Raw genomic sequence first — 18351 nt, 5'->3', positions numbered from 1 at the left:
GCTGATGGCAAAGTAAACTCTGGAAGGCAATACATTAACCCAGATATTAATGGAAGGGTTTATTAGTTTGCTAGGGCTGCCATAACAAAGTACCACAGACTGGGTGGTTTAAACAACAGAAATTTGTTTTTGCCCTCACAGTTCTGGAGGCTGGAAGTGTCAGCCGGCCGGCTTCATTCTGAGGCCTCTCTCCTTGGCTTGTAGATGGCCATTTTCTGTGTCCTCACATGGGCTCCCTCTGTCCTCACATGGGCTCCCTCTGTGCACGGATGTATGTCCTAATTGCTTCTTATAGGGACACCAGTTATATTGGATTAGGGCCTACCCCAAAGCCTCACTTAAACCTTATTTACCTCTTGAAAGACCCTATCTCCAAATATAGTCACAGTCTGAGGTACTGGGGGTTAGGACTTCAACATGTGAATGGGGGGGCACAATTCAACCCATAACAGAAGGAGTTTTCAAAGATGCATATATAAGAATATTTACCACAACACTGTTTATACAAGAAAGTGTGATGGGCAGCCTTCTAAATAGCTCCCAATGATCCCTGCCTCCTGGTTGTCACACCCTTGTGTGACCCCCTCCTCTTGAACGTCAGCTGGAAATAGTGACTTGCTTCTGAAGAATAGAATATGGCACAAGTGATGGGATGTCACATCTGAGACCAGGTTACAAAAGACTGACTTCTCTCTTGCTGGCACTCTCTCTCTGGCTTCTCATGTGTTTGCTCTGGTAAAGAGGAACACTTGGTAAGGAACTTGGTAAGGGTGGCCTCTGGTCACTAGTGAGCAAGGGACTGAGGCCCTCATCCAACAGCCCTCGAGGAACTGAATCCTGTCAGCAACCACTGCATGACCTTGGAAATGGATCCTGCCCAGTTGAAGATAACTCTGGCTCTAGCTGATACCTTGACTGCTGCCTCCTGAGAGTCCCTAAAACAAAGGACCCAACTAAGCTGTGCCTTGACTCAAGACGCATAAAACTGAGATGATAAATATGTGTTGTTTTAAGCCACTGAGTTTTGGGGCAAGCAACAAATAACTAAGACAGAAAGTAAAATTAAATTTCTATAGAGAGATAACTAGCATAATATATCAAGTTTTATACACACACAAACCATGGAATAAATTTTAAATGGTGATACAAGATCTATATTTACATGGAAAGTTTATATGATACAGTTTGTGGAAAAAGCAGATTACAAAACAGCATGCATAGTAAAATCCCATTTACATAAACACATGAGTGTTCTAGGATGCTTTGGCATATAAGTCAAAAAGATATAACTCAAGCAGTCTTTAATAAAGAAATGTATTGGCTTATACAATAGGAAGTCTAGAGGCAGGGTGGGTTTCCGTGGTTCAGTCAGTATCATCAGGGCTCTAGCTTTTTCCATGCTGTTCCCTCCCTTCAATGTGTGGTCTTCATCCTAGTATTAATTTCCCTTTGGATCTGTGGGTGGCTGCTACTGATAATCGAGGACACTTGCATCCTCTTCAGGTCCATGTCCCACTTGGAAGGAAAGGAGAGAAGGAGTTGCTTCCAGAAACTCTACCAGAAGAATGTGGAAAACTTTTCCAGAACTTTTTCTAGAGACTCATTAGTCCAAGTCGCCTCAAATGCCCATTCCTAACCCAACTGTTGCTAAGAGGCTAGGATGACATTAGATCAGTCAGGCTTCCCCTTACATTTGGAAGTGGGACCCTGTGACACTGGGGTTTCTTGTAGACAGAGTGGCTGCCTGCACTTCCGATAGGGATCTGCTGGGAAGAAGAGAAGTGAGGGTAGAGAGTGTGGGGGCAACTAATGGGCACTACATCCTATCTGTGTGTGCATCTCTTTGTGTGTTTACTATCTCAAGTGGATGAGATTAAGAATGATCTCATTTTCTTTATATTTTTCCTTATTGGATTTTTTTTTTTTTTTTTTTTTTTGGCAATTAGGCTCAGGGCCTATGCAGCCCAATGTATTTAAACAATAATCTCCTTTCCATGAACTGTTTATATGGGTTCTACTTTAAGCTTACATGCTTCTATTTTATTGGGGGTGCAATCTCAGGGAAGCAAGAGTGAAGGGGAAAGCTAAGTGAGGAAAGAGTGGGGAGAACCAATATAAGGGGGTGCATAACCAAGCTGGCCACCGCTTTAAAACAGCTGGTTATTTGGTCTTACACAATGTCTCCAGAGAGGCCATTAGAAACGACTGCACTCAGAATAGTTTCTCAGGGAGAAGGAGGAGCAATTTATCAACTGGTTCCTCCCATCTCCTGTCTCTCACTGACTGCTGCCCCTCAGGGTGTGACCTCCACAACACCTCAGGCTGTGAACCTGACTCTTCAGGCAGCCACAGAGGAAGCCAGGCCTCTGGAGGGTGGTCTCCCCTGGTCATCAGTGTTGCACTGGGCTCCTCAGTGTTGGGGGAGAGAGCAGGGAAGCAGGGAACAACGTGAGCAATCACTAGAGCCACCCTGGCTGAAGTAAAGAAAGAGGCCATGATCAAGGAGGGGAAGTGAAGCTCAGTGGCCATTCTGGGCCTGGTCCCTTTTCCTTGCAACAAACTCAGCCTTGACTACAACAATACCCTTCTATAAAGCCCAGTTGGTGGTTTTTCTCCTTTTCCGGAACCTTCCTAAGCACATTGCACTTTTCCTCGTTTCTGGTCATGGGTGGACTTATTGCATAAGACCAAATACTCCTTGAGGGTGGGAATTATAACACACCCATCTCTGTATTCCTCTGCGCATACAGTGGGCATTCAATGAATGCCTAAAAATAAAAATCGGGGTGCCTGGGTGGCTCAGTTGGTTAAGTGTCTGCCTTCGGCTCAGGTCATGATCTCAGGGTCCTGGGATCGAGTCCCGCAGTGGGCTCCCTGCTCAGGGGGGAGTCTGCTTCTCCCTCTCCCTCTGTGCCCTGTTTGTGCTTTCTCTCTCATACACACACTCTCTCTCTCAAGTAAATAAATAAAATCTTTAAAAAATTAAATTAAATTAAATTAAATTAAAATGAAAATCAATATTCTTAAATTCACTCTCCTATGATTGTTTTCAGAGGCTCTGAGTACTGAAGATTCACAAGGAAATCTAGAAAGTGACAAACCACTGTGAATAGTAACTCTTCCTTCAAGGGAACCTGTATTTTATATCAGAATAGGGAGGGGGCTTTAACAAATTAGCTTACAAGATCAAAAGACAATATCCTTTGCAATTTCCTCATCCCATGTTATTTCACAGATGGTAATTCTGGAAGCATGGAAGCATACAGTTAGACAGGTTAACATCAGCATAGGAGTTTTTCTCTATTTTGGGAATGAAAAAAATGAAAATCCTATCTTGTGAGTGTGGAAGCAGCAACATAATTTTATCTTCAAGTAGTAATAATCCATCAGTTCATTCATTCAACACTGACTTAGCATCTACGTACATAGCATCTATGTGCAAGGGATGGTGTTGGGTGGTATGAGAGATATAAAGGCACAGTTGTCCCATTCACGAAGCTTATAATCTGGTAGGCAGAGTTAAATTGAAATTACTATAATACAAGTTATGACTGGGCATATTCCCTTATTTTTATTCTATCATTACTTTAAAATGTTAGTTTACTGCAAATACCTAGTAACCACAGAGGAATAGGCTCAGAAAAGTGGTCTATAAAATATTAATTTGAAAATCTTCTCTTTCTAAACTTTTATATACCCTGAGAGAGTCGAGATAGAACCATGTGGACAGCTGTCTATCAACTTTTTAGTAACAACTAGGACACAAAAGTAAGAATAGTTTTTAAGTTCACTTCATCTCATAACCAGTACTTAGGAACAGACAAAAAAACCCAACCAACAGTTCATTGCTTTTGAAAATACTACCTACTAGGTGGTATTAAAGGCTATTGGATGAGAACAGCTACTACTGCAGAGAAACTATGGATTCATCAGGGTTAGCTCATAAACAAACACCAGTTGCCCAATAGAGACTAATGTAAGCAGCATGAATATGCTGCCACCAAAATCCTGAGCTGGGACCTAGAGACTACAAAATAAAGGTATTTCAGTCCTGGAAAAGTTGTTAAAATTATTTTACAGAAGAAGTAACTGATTGGAGAGGCTTGTGTAACTTGCCTAACGTCACATGACTAGTTGGCAGCAGGGGCCTTGAATCCCCACCATACTGATATGTTAGATTAGGTAAAATGCACACGAAATGCATTTTTAAATATAAATTCCTCAGCTTCTTCTGAACTGGACAGATCCTGAAGAATCTTTTTCTAAAAATTCTAAAGTTTTTGAAATTACTATTACCCAATGAACACTTTTATCTATTTATTCAGTTTCTATTAAATGCTGGGCACTGAGGTTACAAAGACAAAAGGCAAAAAAAAGTGTAGTCTCTGCCTTAAGTATGTTAAGTATGGAGAGGCAGGAAATGGAAACAGTGAAAATATGAAATGTAAGCAGTGCTGGCCTAGGAGTGTGTGTAAGATCTCGAGGCATGAGGGAAGTCTCCAGAGAAAGAGCTCCATGAGAACACAGTCTAGAAAAAAATAAGAAGGTGCTCATCGGGTAGACGATGGGGAGAGAAGGGCACTTACAGAAGGAGCTGCGTGTGTGAAGCATGATGCTTGGAACAGCTGGGCAGGCACGCTGGAGGGGGGACTGTGGCAGGTCATGCTGGACAGAGATATAGTCACTGTGCCAGATGACCAAGGGCCTTAAATTAAAAGTCTTTAGAAGGAGTCCGAACTTATCCAAAAGAAATGGACAATGGTTGAAGGATTTTAAGAAGAGCTTCCTGCTCAGTTACAGAAAAATGTTTGTGAAAAATGACTTTGGCGTCCACATAGAGAGGCCTGGATGGGCTGACCCTACAGGTTAGGACACTAGGACAATAACTGTGATTAAGAATAAAGGAACTTAGGGAACCAAGAAGGTGGAGGAGGATAAGCAGCACTGATTTCACTCTGCTTATAATAAATATAAAACTGCCATCACACTTTTTAGAAGAATAACTACTTCCCCAACAGTATCCTCACATTGATTTTCATCCTGTTTATTATCATGAAATAAACTTAGGACTCTATAGTACATAAAATTGTCATAGTAACACCCTTACTGAAATGAGATATTCTGTTAAATTTGTTATTTCCCAGAAAGAAGTTCTGAATTTTTGTAAATAAGTGAAAAACTCTGACATTTAAAGGAAATGCAGCCACATTTTTACACAAATGCTGCCCTTCACCCCACCTATTTTCTTAACTCCTTCATCTGTATCACAAATTTGCATATACTGATGTTTTAAACAATAGACAACAGGTGTAACCAATGGTGCCTGCCATTATGTTAAATAGATGCCCAATTAACACCAACATCAAGTCTAAAATAAAATGTATTTTAAGTATCTTCTACATCTACATTAGTTGTTGTGAATGTTAAAAAAAATAATAAACACAAAGCTCATCTATCTAGAATTTTCCAAGCACAAGTGTTACAACTAAATATTCAACTGAGGGCTACACTTAAACTCAACTAACATCTGTCCCATCAGATAGACACATGTAATGCTTATTGGTCAATCTAGAAATGTGCTTGTTTACATTCTAACTTCATTAGGAATCCAAATGTTTGAAAAATGAGTAAGTCCAGGAGTCCTTACCCAGGCCTGCTGACCCAACTTTTTTTCTCCCATCAGGTAATCAGCAATAATCAATGGCATGAATTTAGGAATTACTCATTTACATATTTAAACTGACATTTTGAAATGACAATGAGAAGCTGACAATTAACTGTTCTCTAAGGAAATGCCCTTTCTCTCCATATGGTTTCTACTCTGGGACTAACACTTAAAGAGATTTTCAATTTGCGGAACAACAGAGAGTCTCCCCAGCTGAGACTCCCGTGGAACTTCATTTAGAATGTAAATGCATCACCTTCTGTACCAAATATTTAAATGCCATTCCCATTTACGCTAAGAAGCCAGTTATAAAATGAAAATTCACCCTCACCATAGGCCTTGGGTAAATTAAACAGTAAAGAAACGTAAGGCTTTGGGGAAAATGCATTTTCTTGTGTTAGCTTGGCAGCATGTATGATGGAAAAGGCCCTCAAGTAGGACCACAGATTCATCCTTCCCCCAGAGGCTTTGTTATCGTGGCTCCTTGTCTTAAAATAGAGATATTAATTCCTGTTGCAAGGATGACATGAGATAATGTGTAGATTAATTGATTATAAACTATAAAGGCTTCCATAAACATATGCCATTATTTAGACATTCACTAATATACTGAACTCAAAATAAAAGGACTGTAAAATAAAAATGTAGCCTAGGGGAAAAAACAAAAATACCCTGAAAAAATAAAGTTACTAAAAACGCATGTGAACAAATTGATCTGTATATTCAATTCAATCCCTATCAAAAAATCCCAGCTGCTTGGGTTGAAGAAATTGACAAGCTTATTCTAAAATCTGTATGGGAATTCAAAGGACTAAGAATAGCCAAAAAATCTTGAAAAAAAGAAGAACCAGGTGGAAGGATTCACACTTTCTGATTTCAAGACTTACGACAAAGCAACAGTAATCAAGACAGTGTAGGACTGGTATAAGAGTAGGCATATATATCAATGGAAAAGAACTGAAAGTCCAAAAATAAACCCTTACATTTATGGTCAACTGATTTTTGACAAAGTTGCCAAGAAAATGGGAAAAGAATAGTGTTTTCAACAAATGGTGCTAGGACAACTGGATATCCACGTGCGAAAGAATGAACCTGGACCCCTTCTTCACATCATACGCAAATATTAACTCAAAATGGATCATAGACCTAAATGTAGGAACTAAAACTATAAAACTCTTAGAAGAAAACATAGGTGACCTTGGGTTAGACAAAGCCTCCTTGGATATGTCACCAAAACACAAGCAACAAAAGGTCACATAATATATGATTCCATTTGCATGAAATGTCCATAGTAGGCAAATCTATAGAGGCAGAAAGTAAATTAATGGTTGCTTAGGGCTGGAAAGTTTGGGGAAAGATGGAAGAATACTGCTAAAGGGTATAGGGCTTCTTTCTGAGGTAATAAAAATGTTCTAAAATTGATTATGATGGTGGTTGCAAAATCGTGAATATACCAAAAACAAAAAGCAAAACAACAACAAAAAAACCCACACACATTGTTCTATCTATCTATCTATCTATCTATCTATCTATCTATCTATCTATCTATTTATTTATTTTTAAGTAGGCTCCACACCCAGCCTGGAGCCCAACACAGGGCTTGAATTCATGACCCTGAGATCAAGACCTAAGCTGAGCTCAAGAGCCGATGCTAACCCACTGAGCCACCCAGGCGCCCCGAATTGTACACTTTAAATGGGCAGATTGTATAGTATGCAAGTTATATCTCAATAAAGCTGTTAGAAAATATGTGAAAGACACACATGTGAAAAGCAACACTGAATAGTGGTCAAGACCTTCATTTGAGAACCAGAGACATCAGTTGACATTCGGTTCTTACTAACTGTGGAAACTTGAGCAAATAACAATATCTCTTAGCCTGTTTTTCTCGTCTTTAAATTGCATATAATAATAATTCTCTTTTCAAAGGGGCTATTGTGAGTAGTAACCGAGGTCATGTATATAAGGTGTTGGCTTAGCATACAGGTTAGCACACGGCACTCAAAATGTTAGCTGGTTTTTTCTTAAGATTTTATTTATTTGTCTATTTACTTCTTTATTTGAGAGAGAGAGAGCATGCATAAGCAGGGAGGGGCAGATGGGGAAGAAGAGGGAGAAGGAATCTGAAGCAGACTCCACACTGAGCATGGAGCCTGACTCGGGGCTCAAACCACGAGATCATGACCTGAGCCGAACCAAGAGTCGGATGCTCAAATGACTGAGCCACCCAGGTGCCCCAATAATGTTAGCTGTTTAAAAAAATATCTATGTGGGCCTTGGCTGTAGGTAGTAGCTTAAAAATGGTATGATATTGCTGTAAATGTTATTATAAAATTATTTATTTGTAAACTTAATTAAACAGTGTTTCCAAAAAGGGAGGCTCACTTGAAGACATGGAAAAAGAAAAATCAAGACTCCACTTGAGGTCTTTAGATAATCACAGAGGCTAGATTTACTTTCCTACCTAAAACAACTAGAAATCCAGGCAAAATATAAGAAATAATAATTTCCAGACATTATACAACATACAGCACAAGACTAGAATCCCTGAGTAAAGGTAAACCAGCAAGAGGAGCCTACAATTATACCAACCTACTGCCTGCAGACAGTTTACAGGCTGCAGAACAGGAGAGGGAATCCAACATTACCCAGTGGTTCCACTGAGCTGAGATAGAGAACAAAGTTCAGCAAATTCAAGGTGGATAGAATTTGTGGTGCAGAGAGAAGATGAGGGAATGCCTCAGAAAGAGGGAGCTCCAGAGATCTGCAGAGGCTAAATTAGCCCTAGGCTGAAGGTTATTCTGATCCTGCATAACAAAGCTCAAAGGCAAGCTCCCAAAAGATCCAAAGACAAGTGCAGAACAAAGTAAAGGAATACAACAAAAGCCAGAACTCAACAAGTTATAACATCCTGCCTCCAATAAAAAATTATCAGGCATGCAAAGAAACAGAACTATGTTCCATAACCAGTAGAAAAATTAATCAATAGAAACAGACCCAGAAATGACAGAAATGATGGAATTAGCAGACAAGAAAGTTAAAGTAGCTATTATAAATACGTTCCATATATTCAAAGGAACTTCTCGAAATGAAAAATACAATGAAATATGAATGAGATTAATAGCAGCCTAGACACTGCAGAAAAGACCAGAAAATTTGAAGATATAACAACAGATGCTATCCAAATGGAAACATAGAAAGAAAAAAAGATGGGGAAAAAATTAAGAGAGGCTCAATGACAAGTGGGCAAATATCAAGCAATCTAATACATGCATAATTGGAGTCCCAAAAAGAAATTAGAGAAGGGACAGAAAAGATGTTTGAAAAAGGGGCGCCTGGGTGGCTCAGTCGGTTAAGCGGCTGCCTTCGGCTCAGGTCACGAAACCTGGGTCCTGGGATCCAGCCCCACGTCTGGCTCCCTGCTCAGTGGAGAGCCTGCTTCTCCTTCTCTCTCTGCCTACTTGTGCTTTCTCTCTCTGTGTCAAATAAATAAATAAAATCTTTAAAAAAAAAAAAAAAAGATGTTTGAAAAAAATAATGGCTGGTTAATTTCCAAATTTGATGAAAACTAAATCTACAGACTCAAGATTTCAACAAACCCCAAGCAGGAGAAAGCAGATGAGTGTTTTATCATCTCACTTTACAGGTAAGGAGACTAAGACAGAGGCAGGTACTGGTACCAAGTCACGTAACTACCTAGTAGCAGATCCGAGGTGAACCCAGCTTTCCTGACTCAGATCCAGTGCCCTGTCCACTATGTTGCAGAGGAATAACATGATATGACTTACTCTTTAGGTCACCTGGCTGCAGTATGCATAATCTGAGTGTGTGGAGGGTTGAGGGGGCCAGGGCAGAAGGAGGAGCCTGTTGTACTAATCTCAGTGTGAGATGGGTGTGACCTAAAGTAGAAAGGTGATGAGAAACAGTCAGAAGCTATATTTTAAAAGCAGAATTGGTGGGTTTGCTGATGGACTGAATATACTCTTAGAAAAGAGAAGAATGCATGATGACTTTATTTTTTGACTTGAGCCTCTAGCAAGGGAATAGCCACTTACTGTAATGGAGAAAACTGAGGGAAGAAGAGTTGGGGAGAAGAGTCAGGAATTTTGTTTTATAAATTTGAGATATCTTCAGACATGCAAGTCAAATATGCAGTTACTGCACATACCTGCCTTAAATTCAAGGAAGAGGTTGTGGTCAGTGATATGGAAAGATCATAAATGTGGTAGACAAATGACTCATGTTTGGGAAGCGCTACGCTAGATGATTCTTAAGAGTCTTTAGATACGAAGAATGTGTGATCCAATAACCAGGAAATACTATATATCTGAATGGGCTCTTCTGAATGATTAGGTACCAAATTTGTCCCATTCAAAATTCTCTCCCTCGTATTAGTTATAATGGATTTCGTTTTTACCCTCACTTAGGTTCCATTTATGCTTTTCTGAGTGACATTACAATTTGATTATAGCTTTGAGGCTTTCAGTATTATTCAGTTTCTTCAAAATTTGGCTTTGGTTGTGCTGTTCTTTGAATATCACCGAAGGCTCTCTTTTAAAAATTGTGTTCCAGACTTAACACCTCTAAGAATAATCTTTATGTCCTGGGAATCTACCTGGCCATGAGACAAGGAATCTAGAAGTGATAGTCTTTCTACTCCATTTAACTTTTGTTCAAGTGTCTCCTGTAACTTTTAAAGCCAAATGAGTCCTCTCTCTAGCTTCCCCAAACCAGATTTCTGCTAACTGCCCAGGGGAAGAATAATAGAGTCTGTTTACTATGTAAATCTGTAATTCTTTAGTTAAACACTACAGTATCCTCTTGTAGTTACTTTCCTTGTCTAAAGAAGATGAAGCAAAATGTTTGCAAAGCAATTCTAGTTCATACGTTTCACTGATAATTCCAGTTTAGATTCACTCTTTAATAATACAGTACATGGAACCATGAAGGTGTTTATTCTAGCATTACATAAAATACCGTATTTCAAACTTCTAAGATGCATAGTGAATTAATATTGTGAAATCTGAAGGTTTCTTATAATTCTGTTGGCCTGGCACTGACATAGTGACCACTGCGTGTGCAGCGTGAATCACGTTGTCATTCCTGGTAACATGACTAGATAACTCTCGATGCTTCCTTAAGAATACAAGTTCTGGCTATTGTCGGAGAATCTTCCATCTACACGATCTGGTAAGACCAGAAGTACCAACATCAATGATTACAGAAAGATGTCAGTCTCTTAAACAATCCTACAGAAAAGAGTTCGCCTCCTTTAAAGAAATGCTGCATCTCTGAATATTTTGATGTCATTGAGGCTGATACTGGGTGCTGAGACCCAACATCAATACTCTGAACCAAAAAGTGATTTGAAAGGCTTGCACTTTAAATGTGAAGAAATCTTAGGATTATTTTGAACAATCTGATCAGGCTGTTTTCCTTTTTTATGTATGCACAGCAGTAAAATATGATTAAAATCTATGACTAAAGAAGCTTAAGGCAGAACTTTCAATAAAAATAAGATTAAAAATCTATCCAATGATATGTATCTTATCATAGTGTGACTGGTACAGAAAACAATGGTGTGTCCCAATCTATAGCATCTTCAATTTAATGAAATTCCAAAGCAAATAATTGGAAACAATCTAAATGTCTGACAATAGAAGAATACTTAAATAAATTAAATAAAAAATGGAATATTATAATTACAAATCACATTTTCCAATCTTTTTTATTTTGGTGACAGCTTTGAGATATAATCCACATGCCATAAAATTCACCCATGTGAAGTGTATGATCCAATGGTTTTTTGTATATTCATAGAGTTGTGCAACTATCACTATAATCAACTTTAGAAGATTTTCATCACTTCAAAAAGAAATCCCGTACACTTCAGCTATCATCCTTTAATCCCCCCATTTTCCCCAGCCCTAAAGCAACCACTAATCTACTTTCTGTCCCTATAAATTTGTATATTCTAGACATTTCATATAAATAGAATTATAGAATATGTAGTTTTTTGTGACTGGACGCTTTTACTTAGCATAATACTTTCAAGGCTCATCCATGTTGTAGCATGTTTCAGAGTAGTTCATTCCTTTTTATGACTGAATAATATTCCATTGTACGGCTATACCACATCTTGTCTATTCATCAGTTGATAGGCATTTGGGTTAATTACATCTTTGACTATTATGAATAAAGCTGCTGTGAATGTTCATGTACAAGTTTGTGTGAGGACATATGTCTTCAGTTCTCTTGCATATATACCTAGAAGCAAAGTTGTTGGAATATATGTTAATTCTATGTTTAAGTTTATGAGGATCTACTAGACTATTTTCCAAAGTGGCTGTACCTTTTTACATTCCTATCAGCATTGTATGGGGATTCTGGTTTCTCCACATCCTTGCTAACACTTGTTATTATCTGACTTTGATTATGGCCATTCTACTGGATGTATGGTAGTGTCTCACTGTAGTTTCCCATCCAAGTACTAACCAGGCCCGACCCTGCTTAGCTTCCGAGATCAGATGAGATCGGGCGCGTTCAGGGTGGTATGGCCGTAGACTATTTCACTGTAGTTTCGATTTGCATTTCCCTAGTGGCTAATGATGATGAGCACCTTTTTATGTGCTTATTGGCCATCTGCATATCTTCTTTGAAGAAAAGTCTATTCGGATCCTTTGTCCATTTTTAATTGGTTTATCTTTTTATTATTGAGATGTAAGAGTTCTTTATATAATCTAGATGCAAATCCTTTGTTAAGTATATGATTTGTAAATATTTTTTCCCATTCTTTGGGTTGTCTTTCACTTTTCTGATAGTGTCCTTTGAAGCACAAGTTTTAAAAATTTTTATTAGCCAAATTTATCTATTTTTTTCTTTTGTAGTCTATGTTTTGGTGTCATATACAAGAATCTATTGCCAAATCCAAGGTGACAAAGATTTTATCCTATGTTTTCTTCTAAGAGTTTAATAGTTTTAGCTCTTAACATTCAAGTTTTTGATCCATTTTGAGTTAATTTTTGTATATGAGGAATGTAAGGAATACATACATTTTGTATATGAGGAATGTATACATTTTTGTACGTGAAGAAAGTGTCCAAGTTCACTCTTTCCTTGTGGCTATGCAGTTGCCCCAGCCCCATTTGTTGAAAAGTCAATTCTTTCCATATTTCACCCTTGATGTTGAAACCCTTGTCTTCGTGCTCTTATTGAAAATAAATTCACTATAGACACATGGTTTGTTTCTGGACTCTCAGTCCTATTTCATTGATCTATAGGTCTATCATTTTGCCAATACCAAACTGTCTTGATGACTGTTGCTTTGCAGTAAGTTTTGAAATTGGGAAGTGTGAATCCTCTACCTTAATTCTTCTTTTTCAAGATTGTTTTGACTATTCTGGATCCCTTGAATTTCCATATTAATTTTAGGATTAAATTATCAATTTCTGCACACAATGGCAGCTTGGATTTTGAGAAAGTTTGCATTAAATCTGTGGATGAACTTTGGGGAGCACCACTATCATAACAATATTAAATCTTCCTATCTATGAACAGGGGATGTCTTTCCTTTTATCCAATCATTTTTTTAAGGGGGAAAGAAGCATTTTTTCAAATTTATTTGTGAGAGAGATGGAGAGAGCATGAGCACGGGTAGGGGGCAGAGGGAGAGAGAGAAAATCTCAGGCAGATTCTCCGCTGAGCAGGGAACCCAATGCAGGGCTCGATCCCAGGACCCTGGGATCATGACCTGAGCCAAAGGCAGATGCTTAACTGACTGAGCCACCCAGGCGCCCCTATCCAGTCATTTTTAATATACTAGAGGAATGAGATGATGCAGCTATGTCCCCAGGAAAACAGAAATGATATTCCTTGGTTATGGGATAATTGGTAATTTTTATTTTTAAACATTTCTGCATTTTCCAATTTCTCAACAAGAATATCTTTTATATAACCAGAAAGAAGTTATTCTTTTAATATTTTATTTATTTATTTATTTACTTGACAGAGAGAGAGTACAGCAGGGGGAGTAGGGGGGGCAGCAGAGGGATAGGGAGGGGAGCCCAATGCAGGGCTCAATCCCAGGACCCTGGGATCATCATGACCTGAGCCAAAGGTGGGCGCTTAGCCGACTGAGTCACCTGGGCACCCAGGTCATGATCCCAGGTCCCAGGATTGAGCCCCATATCAGGCTCCCTACTCAGCTGGGAGACTGCTTCTCCCTCTGTCCCTTACCCCTCTCTCACTCTCTCTCTCAAATAAATAATTTTTTTTAAAAAGGAAAATATTCTTTAATAAAATACACTCACATTTAAAGTACTTTATAAACATGGAATACGCTTGGAAATGAAAATGGTTGAAAGATTTTTCAAAATACCTGAACATACCAGTGTTTATACTCGGCCATTTCTTCATCAGAATTTACTGATTGAATACTTTAAGGCCAATACTGTGCTAGATCCTAAATGTACTATTTTTTTGTCTATTTGCTTGTTTTTTTTGTTTTTAAGTAGGCTCCACACCCAGCGTGGACTCTGAGATCAAGCCCCGAGCTGAAATCAAGAGTCAGACGCTTAACCCACTGAGCCACCCAGGCGCCCCTGAGTGTACTATTTTAACAAAATAAACATGATTCCTACGCTCATGAAGCTACATTTAGTGGGAGACTGACAATAAACAGGCAAACAAAGTAGAAAATAGAAGTGCAATTACAAATTGTAAAGAGTACTATGACAGAAAGCCCCTGGTACTATGACAGCGAATAATGGTGGGGAAGAGCTAACTCACTTTGATATAGCGGTCAGGGAAGCTCTCTCTAAGGTACCAATGTTTGAGCTGAGGCTTGGCTACTTGATATAAAGGCAAATGCTGGTTTTTGGTATCTGTCAAATATTCAAGTTTCTTAAACTTAATGTTTAAACTTAAGTTTAAACTTAATGCTCAGTTTCTTAAACTGAAAGGTAAAAATAGGAAGCTTTAAAATTCCAAAGGGAAATTAATTTCAACACAGAGTAACCCCACCACCTCCTATACCATGGTAAATGGGGTCCAAAAAATTCAATACTATAAAATGTGGGGTTAAGTGATCATAAAGTTAAGGAAATGCACCAGAAGAGCCTGCTGTGGTCCCACTATACAGTCCCAACTCTACCCCGTCCAAGCCGCAGTTTGGCTCCACCTAAGAGTAGTTGTCTGTTCCAGTTTAACTATCCATGGGGATGATTCTGGGGCCTGGGGGACGGTTGGGAGTTCCTGGACCGAGGCAGCAATTCCAGGAATCTCCAGTGAGCTGGTGCCTTTTTTGTCAGCCTGCTGGGGAAGTATGGGCCAAGAGAACACTGAAGATTCGAAGCCCTACCCTTTCTCTCCGTCTTCCTGAGGTTGTGTGCCCTGACATGTCCCCTCCTGATCTCAGTCTATCTTCCACTAGCTTCCCTCCAGACATGAGATCTCCAGCCTACTCCTGTTTGAGAATAAGAGTTAAGCAAAGGACCAAAGCCAAAATAACTGAATGAGGATTACCATGGAAGTTTTATTATAGGTTTGGTTGCTACTTGCCTCCTCAATATCCATTCCCTGCTCTTAGTAACAGAACTTAGATTTTGTTTAGGAGGCAATGTGACTAATCGAATTACATGCTTCCTTGAACTCTACTGCAAGAACACTACTGCATGGTAAGGTGATGGAGTTTAACCAATAGATTTCAATTAAGGGATTTGGGAAAGCTCGACTTTAATGATATAGGCACTATTCATTTCAGCTTCCTTTTATACCTTCCTCCTTGGAACCTGGACATGAGGCTGGAAATAGAGCGATCGCTTTAAGACTAGGAGATAACCATGAGGATGAATGTTTTATATGAAGAATAGTGATGCAGAAAGATGGAAGGAAGCTGGGCATTGACACCATTGTGGAATGGCTGTCCCAGCCTGAATGAACCACCTCCAGACCTCTAGGTGAGAAAGTCCATCTTTGACTGTCCCGTTAGTTTTCCATTATATATAGCCAACTGAAATCCTAACAGATACAGTGGTATACCGTGAGCATAAACTTAACACCTTTTAAAGAATCCAAGATTTTTAAGGTTTTAGTGTAGAAAGTACAACTCTCATGATTATAAAAGAGAAAATTCACAGCACTCCACTCCTTATCACTCACTGTAGAGTGGTCAGTAAAGGTCATTAAACAAAAGTAGCACAAAGTAGCAGCTCCAGAGAGGGAGGCATTTAATGCCACTTATCTTCATTAACCTCATTTCCCAAGGCGTATCAAATAAACATATATTCCAGGTAAAACTGTGCTTGCTCTGTAAACATACTTCTAGAGACGTTCCTCGGTTCCTCCTTGCAAGGAGGTTGCCATCCCTGAACTCCTCCTAAATGCAAATTTTTCACAGCATAAAATGACTTCCAAAGCAATTCTGCCCACAGGTAAAGTTATGGCTTAGGGTGCATTATTGCACATACCACCTTTCAACTTTCACGCAGATGTATTAAAGTGATATGGCTCAAGGAATGATAGTTTTTTCTACTTTTGCCTTAGCAGGCTTCTACTCTAATCTGAAATCTCCTGTTTACTAACACACCCTTACACACAATGCCTCATCCTCCAAAACAAAGTCCTCAGATTATGCCTACAGAATTCATTATTCTTCAGGGCAGATACAGCCAGCATTCAAAATAATATGAACATTTGTACAGAAAGTGTAGTTCAGATAAAGCAACATATTAATAGGCCAAATCAAAGGAAGGAAAGGAGAGAATTCTGCTAGTTTTCTGTATGTACCCTTGCCCATGTGAAATTAAATTCTTTGTGCATCCTAATGTGAAGAATGTAGAGTGTTTTTATTATCACAAATAAGATAATGGGCATTCAAGTAGGAAATTCAAGTAGGCTATTCAAGCAGGAAAAAAAAATCTAAACTATATGATGAAATTTTTCATCACAGAACCCAAAAAGGGAAGACTTCAGATGAAAATCCATATGGAGTCAACTAGAATTACATTTTTTTTTCATTTCAGAATAGAATTACTCCATAAAGTTTTCTGATATCTTTCTAATGTTTCCCAATGAAACTCTAGAAAAGTAATAAAATTCAGTCAAGAGTCATCATAACTGAATTGAGTCCCAAATAAGTTATTTTTTTAATTGTCAAAATCTTACATGTCAAATTACCTGTTTTAGAGATCTTTTAAAAAAAATTGGGGGGGGCGGGATTCCCTACTCTTTTTTTCTCTAAGTAGGCAAGGACAATCAGCAGGAGGCAGCCTGGGATTTTCAGAGATCTTTACTATCATCAAGACAAAGGCTAAACTAACATGTAATATACAACTTAGGTGGCCTTCCTAGAAGGCAATTCAAATTTCAGCGTGGAAGGTCTTCCGTGCCCTGTGTCAACCCTTCAAAGAAGCATACCATAAAACATTACGAGCGCCTTCTTCACCATCTGTGTGTGATAAGTGATTAAAATGTGGGCAGAAGTAATTATTTTGCCAAGCCCTGCGGCTTGAAGCCACAACACAGCCCCCACAGGGAATCTAGAAGCAAACACACTGAGGGTTATAAGTGGTCTCCCAGAAGCGCCCTCACACCCCACTGGAGACTCACCTGGTTAGCTTGCCCAGCGGAGGTAGGGAGTCGGGTCTATATATTCCAGACTCACCTCTAAACCCCCAGTTTGTGCCTGCGTGCTTGGTTTCCCTCAGGCTAATAGGTTTAAATCAGTACTGGGTGGCAAGCTATGTCATTCTGTGGGTTCCGCAGTTTGGAACATAGGGGCTCTGCAGCACCCGAAAGTTCTTCGCAGCCTGTTTTCATGCCCAAACTCTGTCACTGAGAGAGCATCCCTATCCTGGTCCAGTCGCGGGGCTGTCCATTGAGCAGCCAGACGGATCGCTGCCCGGTGCGATGGCATCTCACCCAGGAGCCGGAGGCTGCAGGGCAGCCCCTCCTACCTGGGACAAGTGGCCAGAACCCGTTTCAGCAGAGGCATGAACGCTCCAAGACCTGGGGAGGACTCGCATCCTTAAAGAGATGTCTCCCAACGCCCAGACAAAGACAGCGCTGGGAAAAGTTGGACCAACTAGCACCACCAGAAGGCGAGCGGCTCAGCCCCTCGGCCTTGGTGGCCGAGCCGGCGACGCGCTCTCAGAGTCGCAGCCAACTTTTCCCGTGAGCTTCTGAGCAACTTGCTGGAAGTTGGGGCAAGGGGGCAGAGGAGGGGTCAAGGGCAGCGCGGAGAGGGTGGTTGTGCCCCAGCCGGTTTCGCGTACCTCCCCAGTACCTGCTAATGTATCCGTCCCCGTCGCCGTCGCACGTCTGGAAGAGGCGCCGCATCCGCTCCTCCTCGCCAGTGCTGGACGTGTCGCTGCTGCTGCTGCCGCCGCCGCCGCCGCTGCTGCCACAGCCGCTGGCGCTCCCCGCCGCCGCCGCAGCCGCCATCATGCGCCGGCTGCCTGCTCCGGAGGAGGAGGACGCGCGACCGCGGGAGGAATGCGCGAGGCGCAAAAGCGGCTCGCAGCCCCGAACCTGCCTGACAACGGAGCATGCCCAGTGGCCACCGGGGCGCTCCGGGCGCGGGATTCCGGCTCTCCGGGTTTTGCCCGGGCTGGGAAGATGGGCTCTCTGCAATCGCCGGAGTAGGCACCTTAGTGGAGAGGGAGGAGGGGAAGGTGGATCGTGGAGTT

At 40.3% G+C, this 18351-nt stretch overlaps 1 protein-coding gene across 2 annotated transcripts in view; it reads right to left on the bottom strand.

Moving 5' to 3' along the window:
- MCC (MCC regulator of WNT signaling pathway) overlaps nucleotides 1–18109 on the bottom strand; it is a 386129-nt gene extending 368020 nt beyond the window's left edge. The window contains exon 1 of one of the 2 annotated variants that reach the window (XM_032403844.1): nucleotides 17949–18109. In XM_032403844.1, coding sequence (XP_032259735.1) covers nucleotides 17949–18109 — 161 coding nt within the window. Of the gene's footprint in view, nucleotides 1–17937 lie in introns of both variants that reach the window. The other variant, XM_032403845.1, reaches the window with a different exon arrangement.
- Nucleotides 18110–18351: the final 242 nt, after the last annotated feature.

The sequence above is a fragment of the Phoca vitulina genome, unplaced genomic scaffold, assembly GCF_004348235.1.
Source record: "Phoca vitulina isolate PV1807 unplaced genomic scaffold, GSC_HSeal_1.0 scaffold6, whole genome shotgun sequence".
NCBI classification, from domain to species: Eukaryota; Metazoa; Chordata; class Mammalia; order Carnivora; family Phocidae; genus Phoca; species Phoca vitulina.
This window is presented reverse-complemented; position numbering and strand designations above follow the sequence as displayed.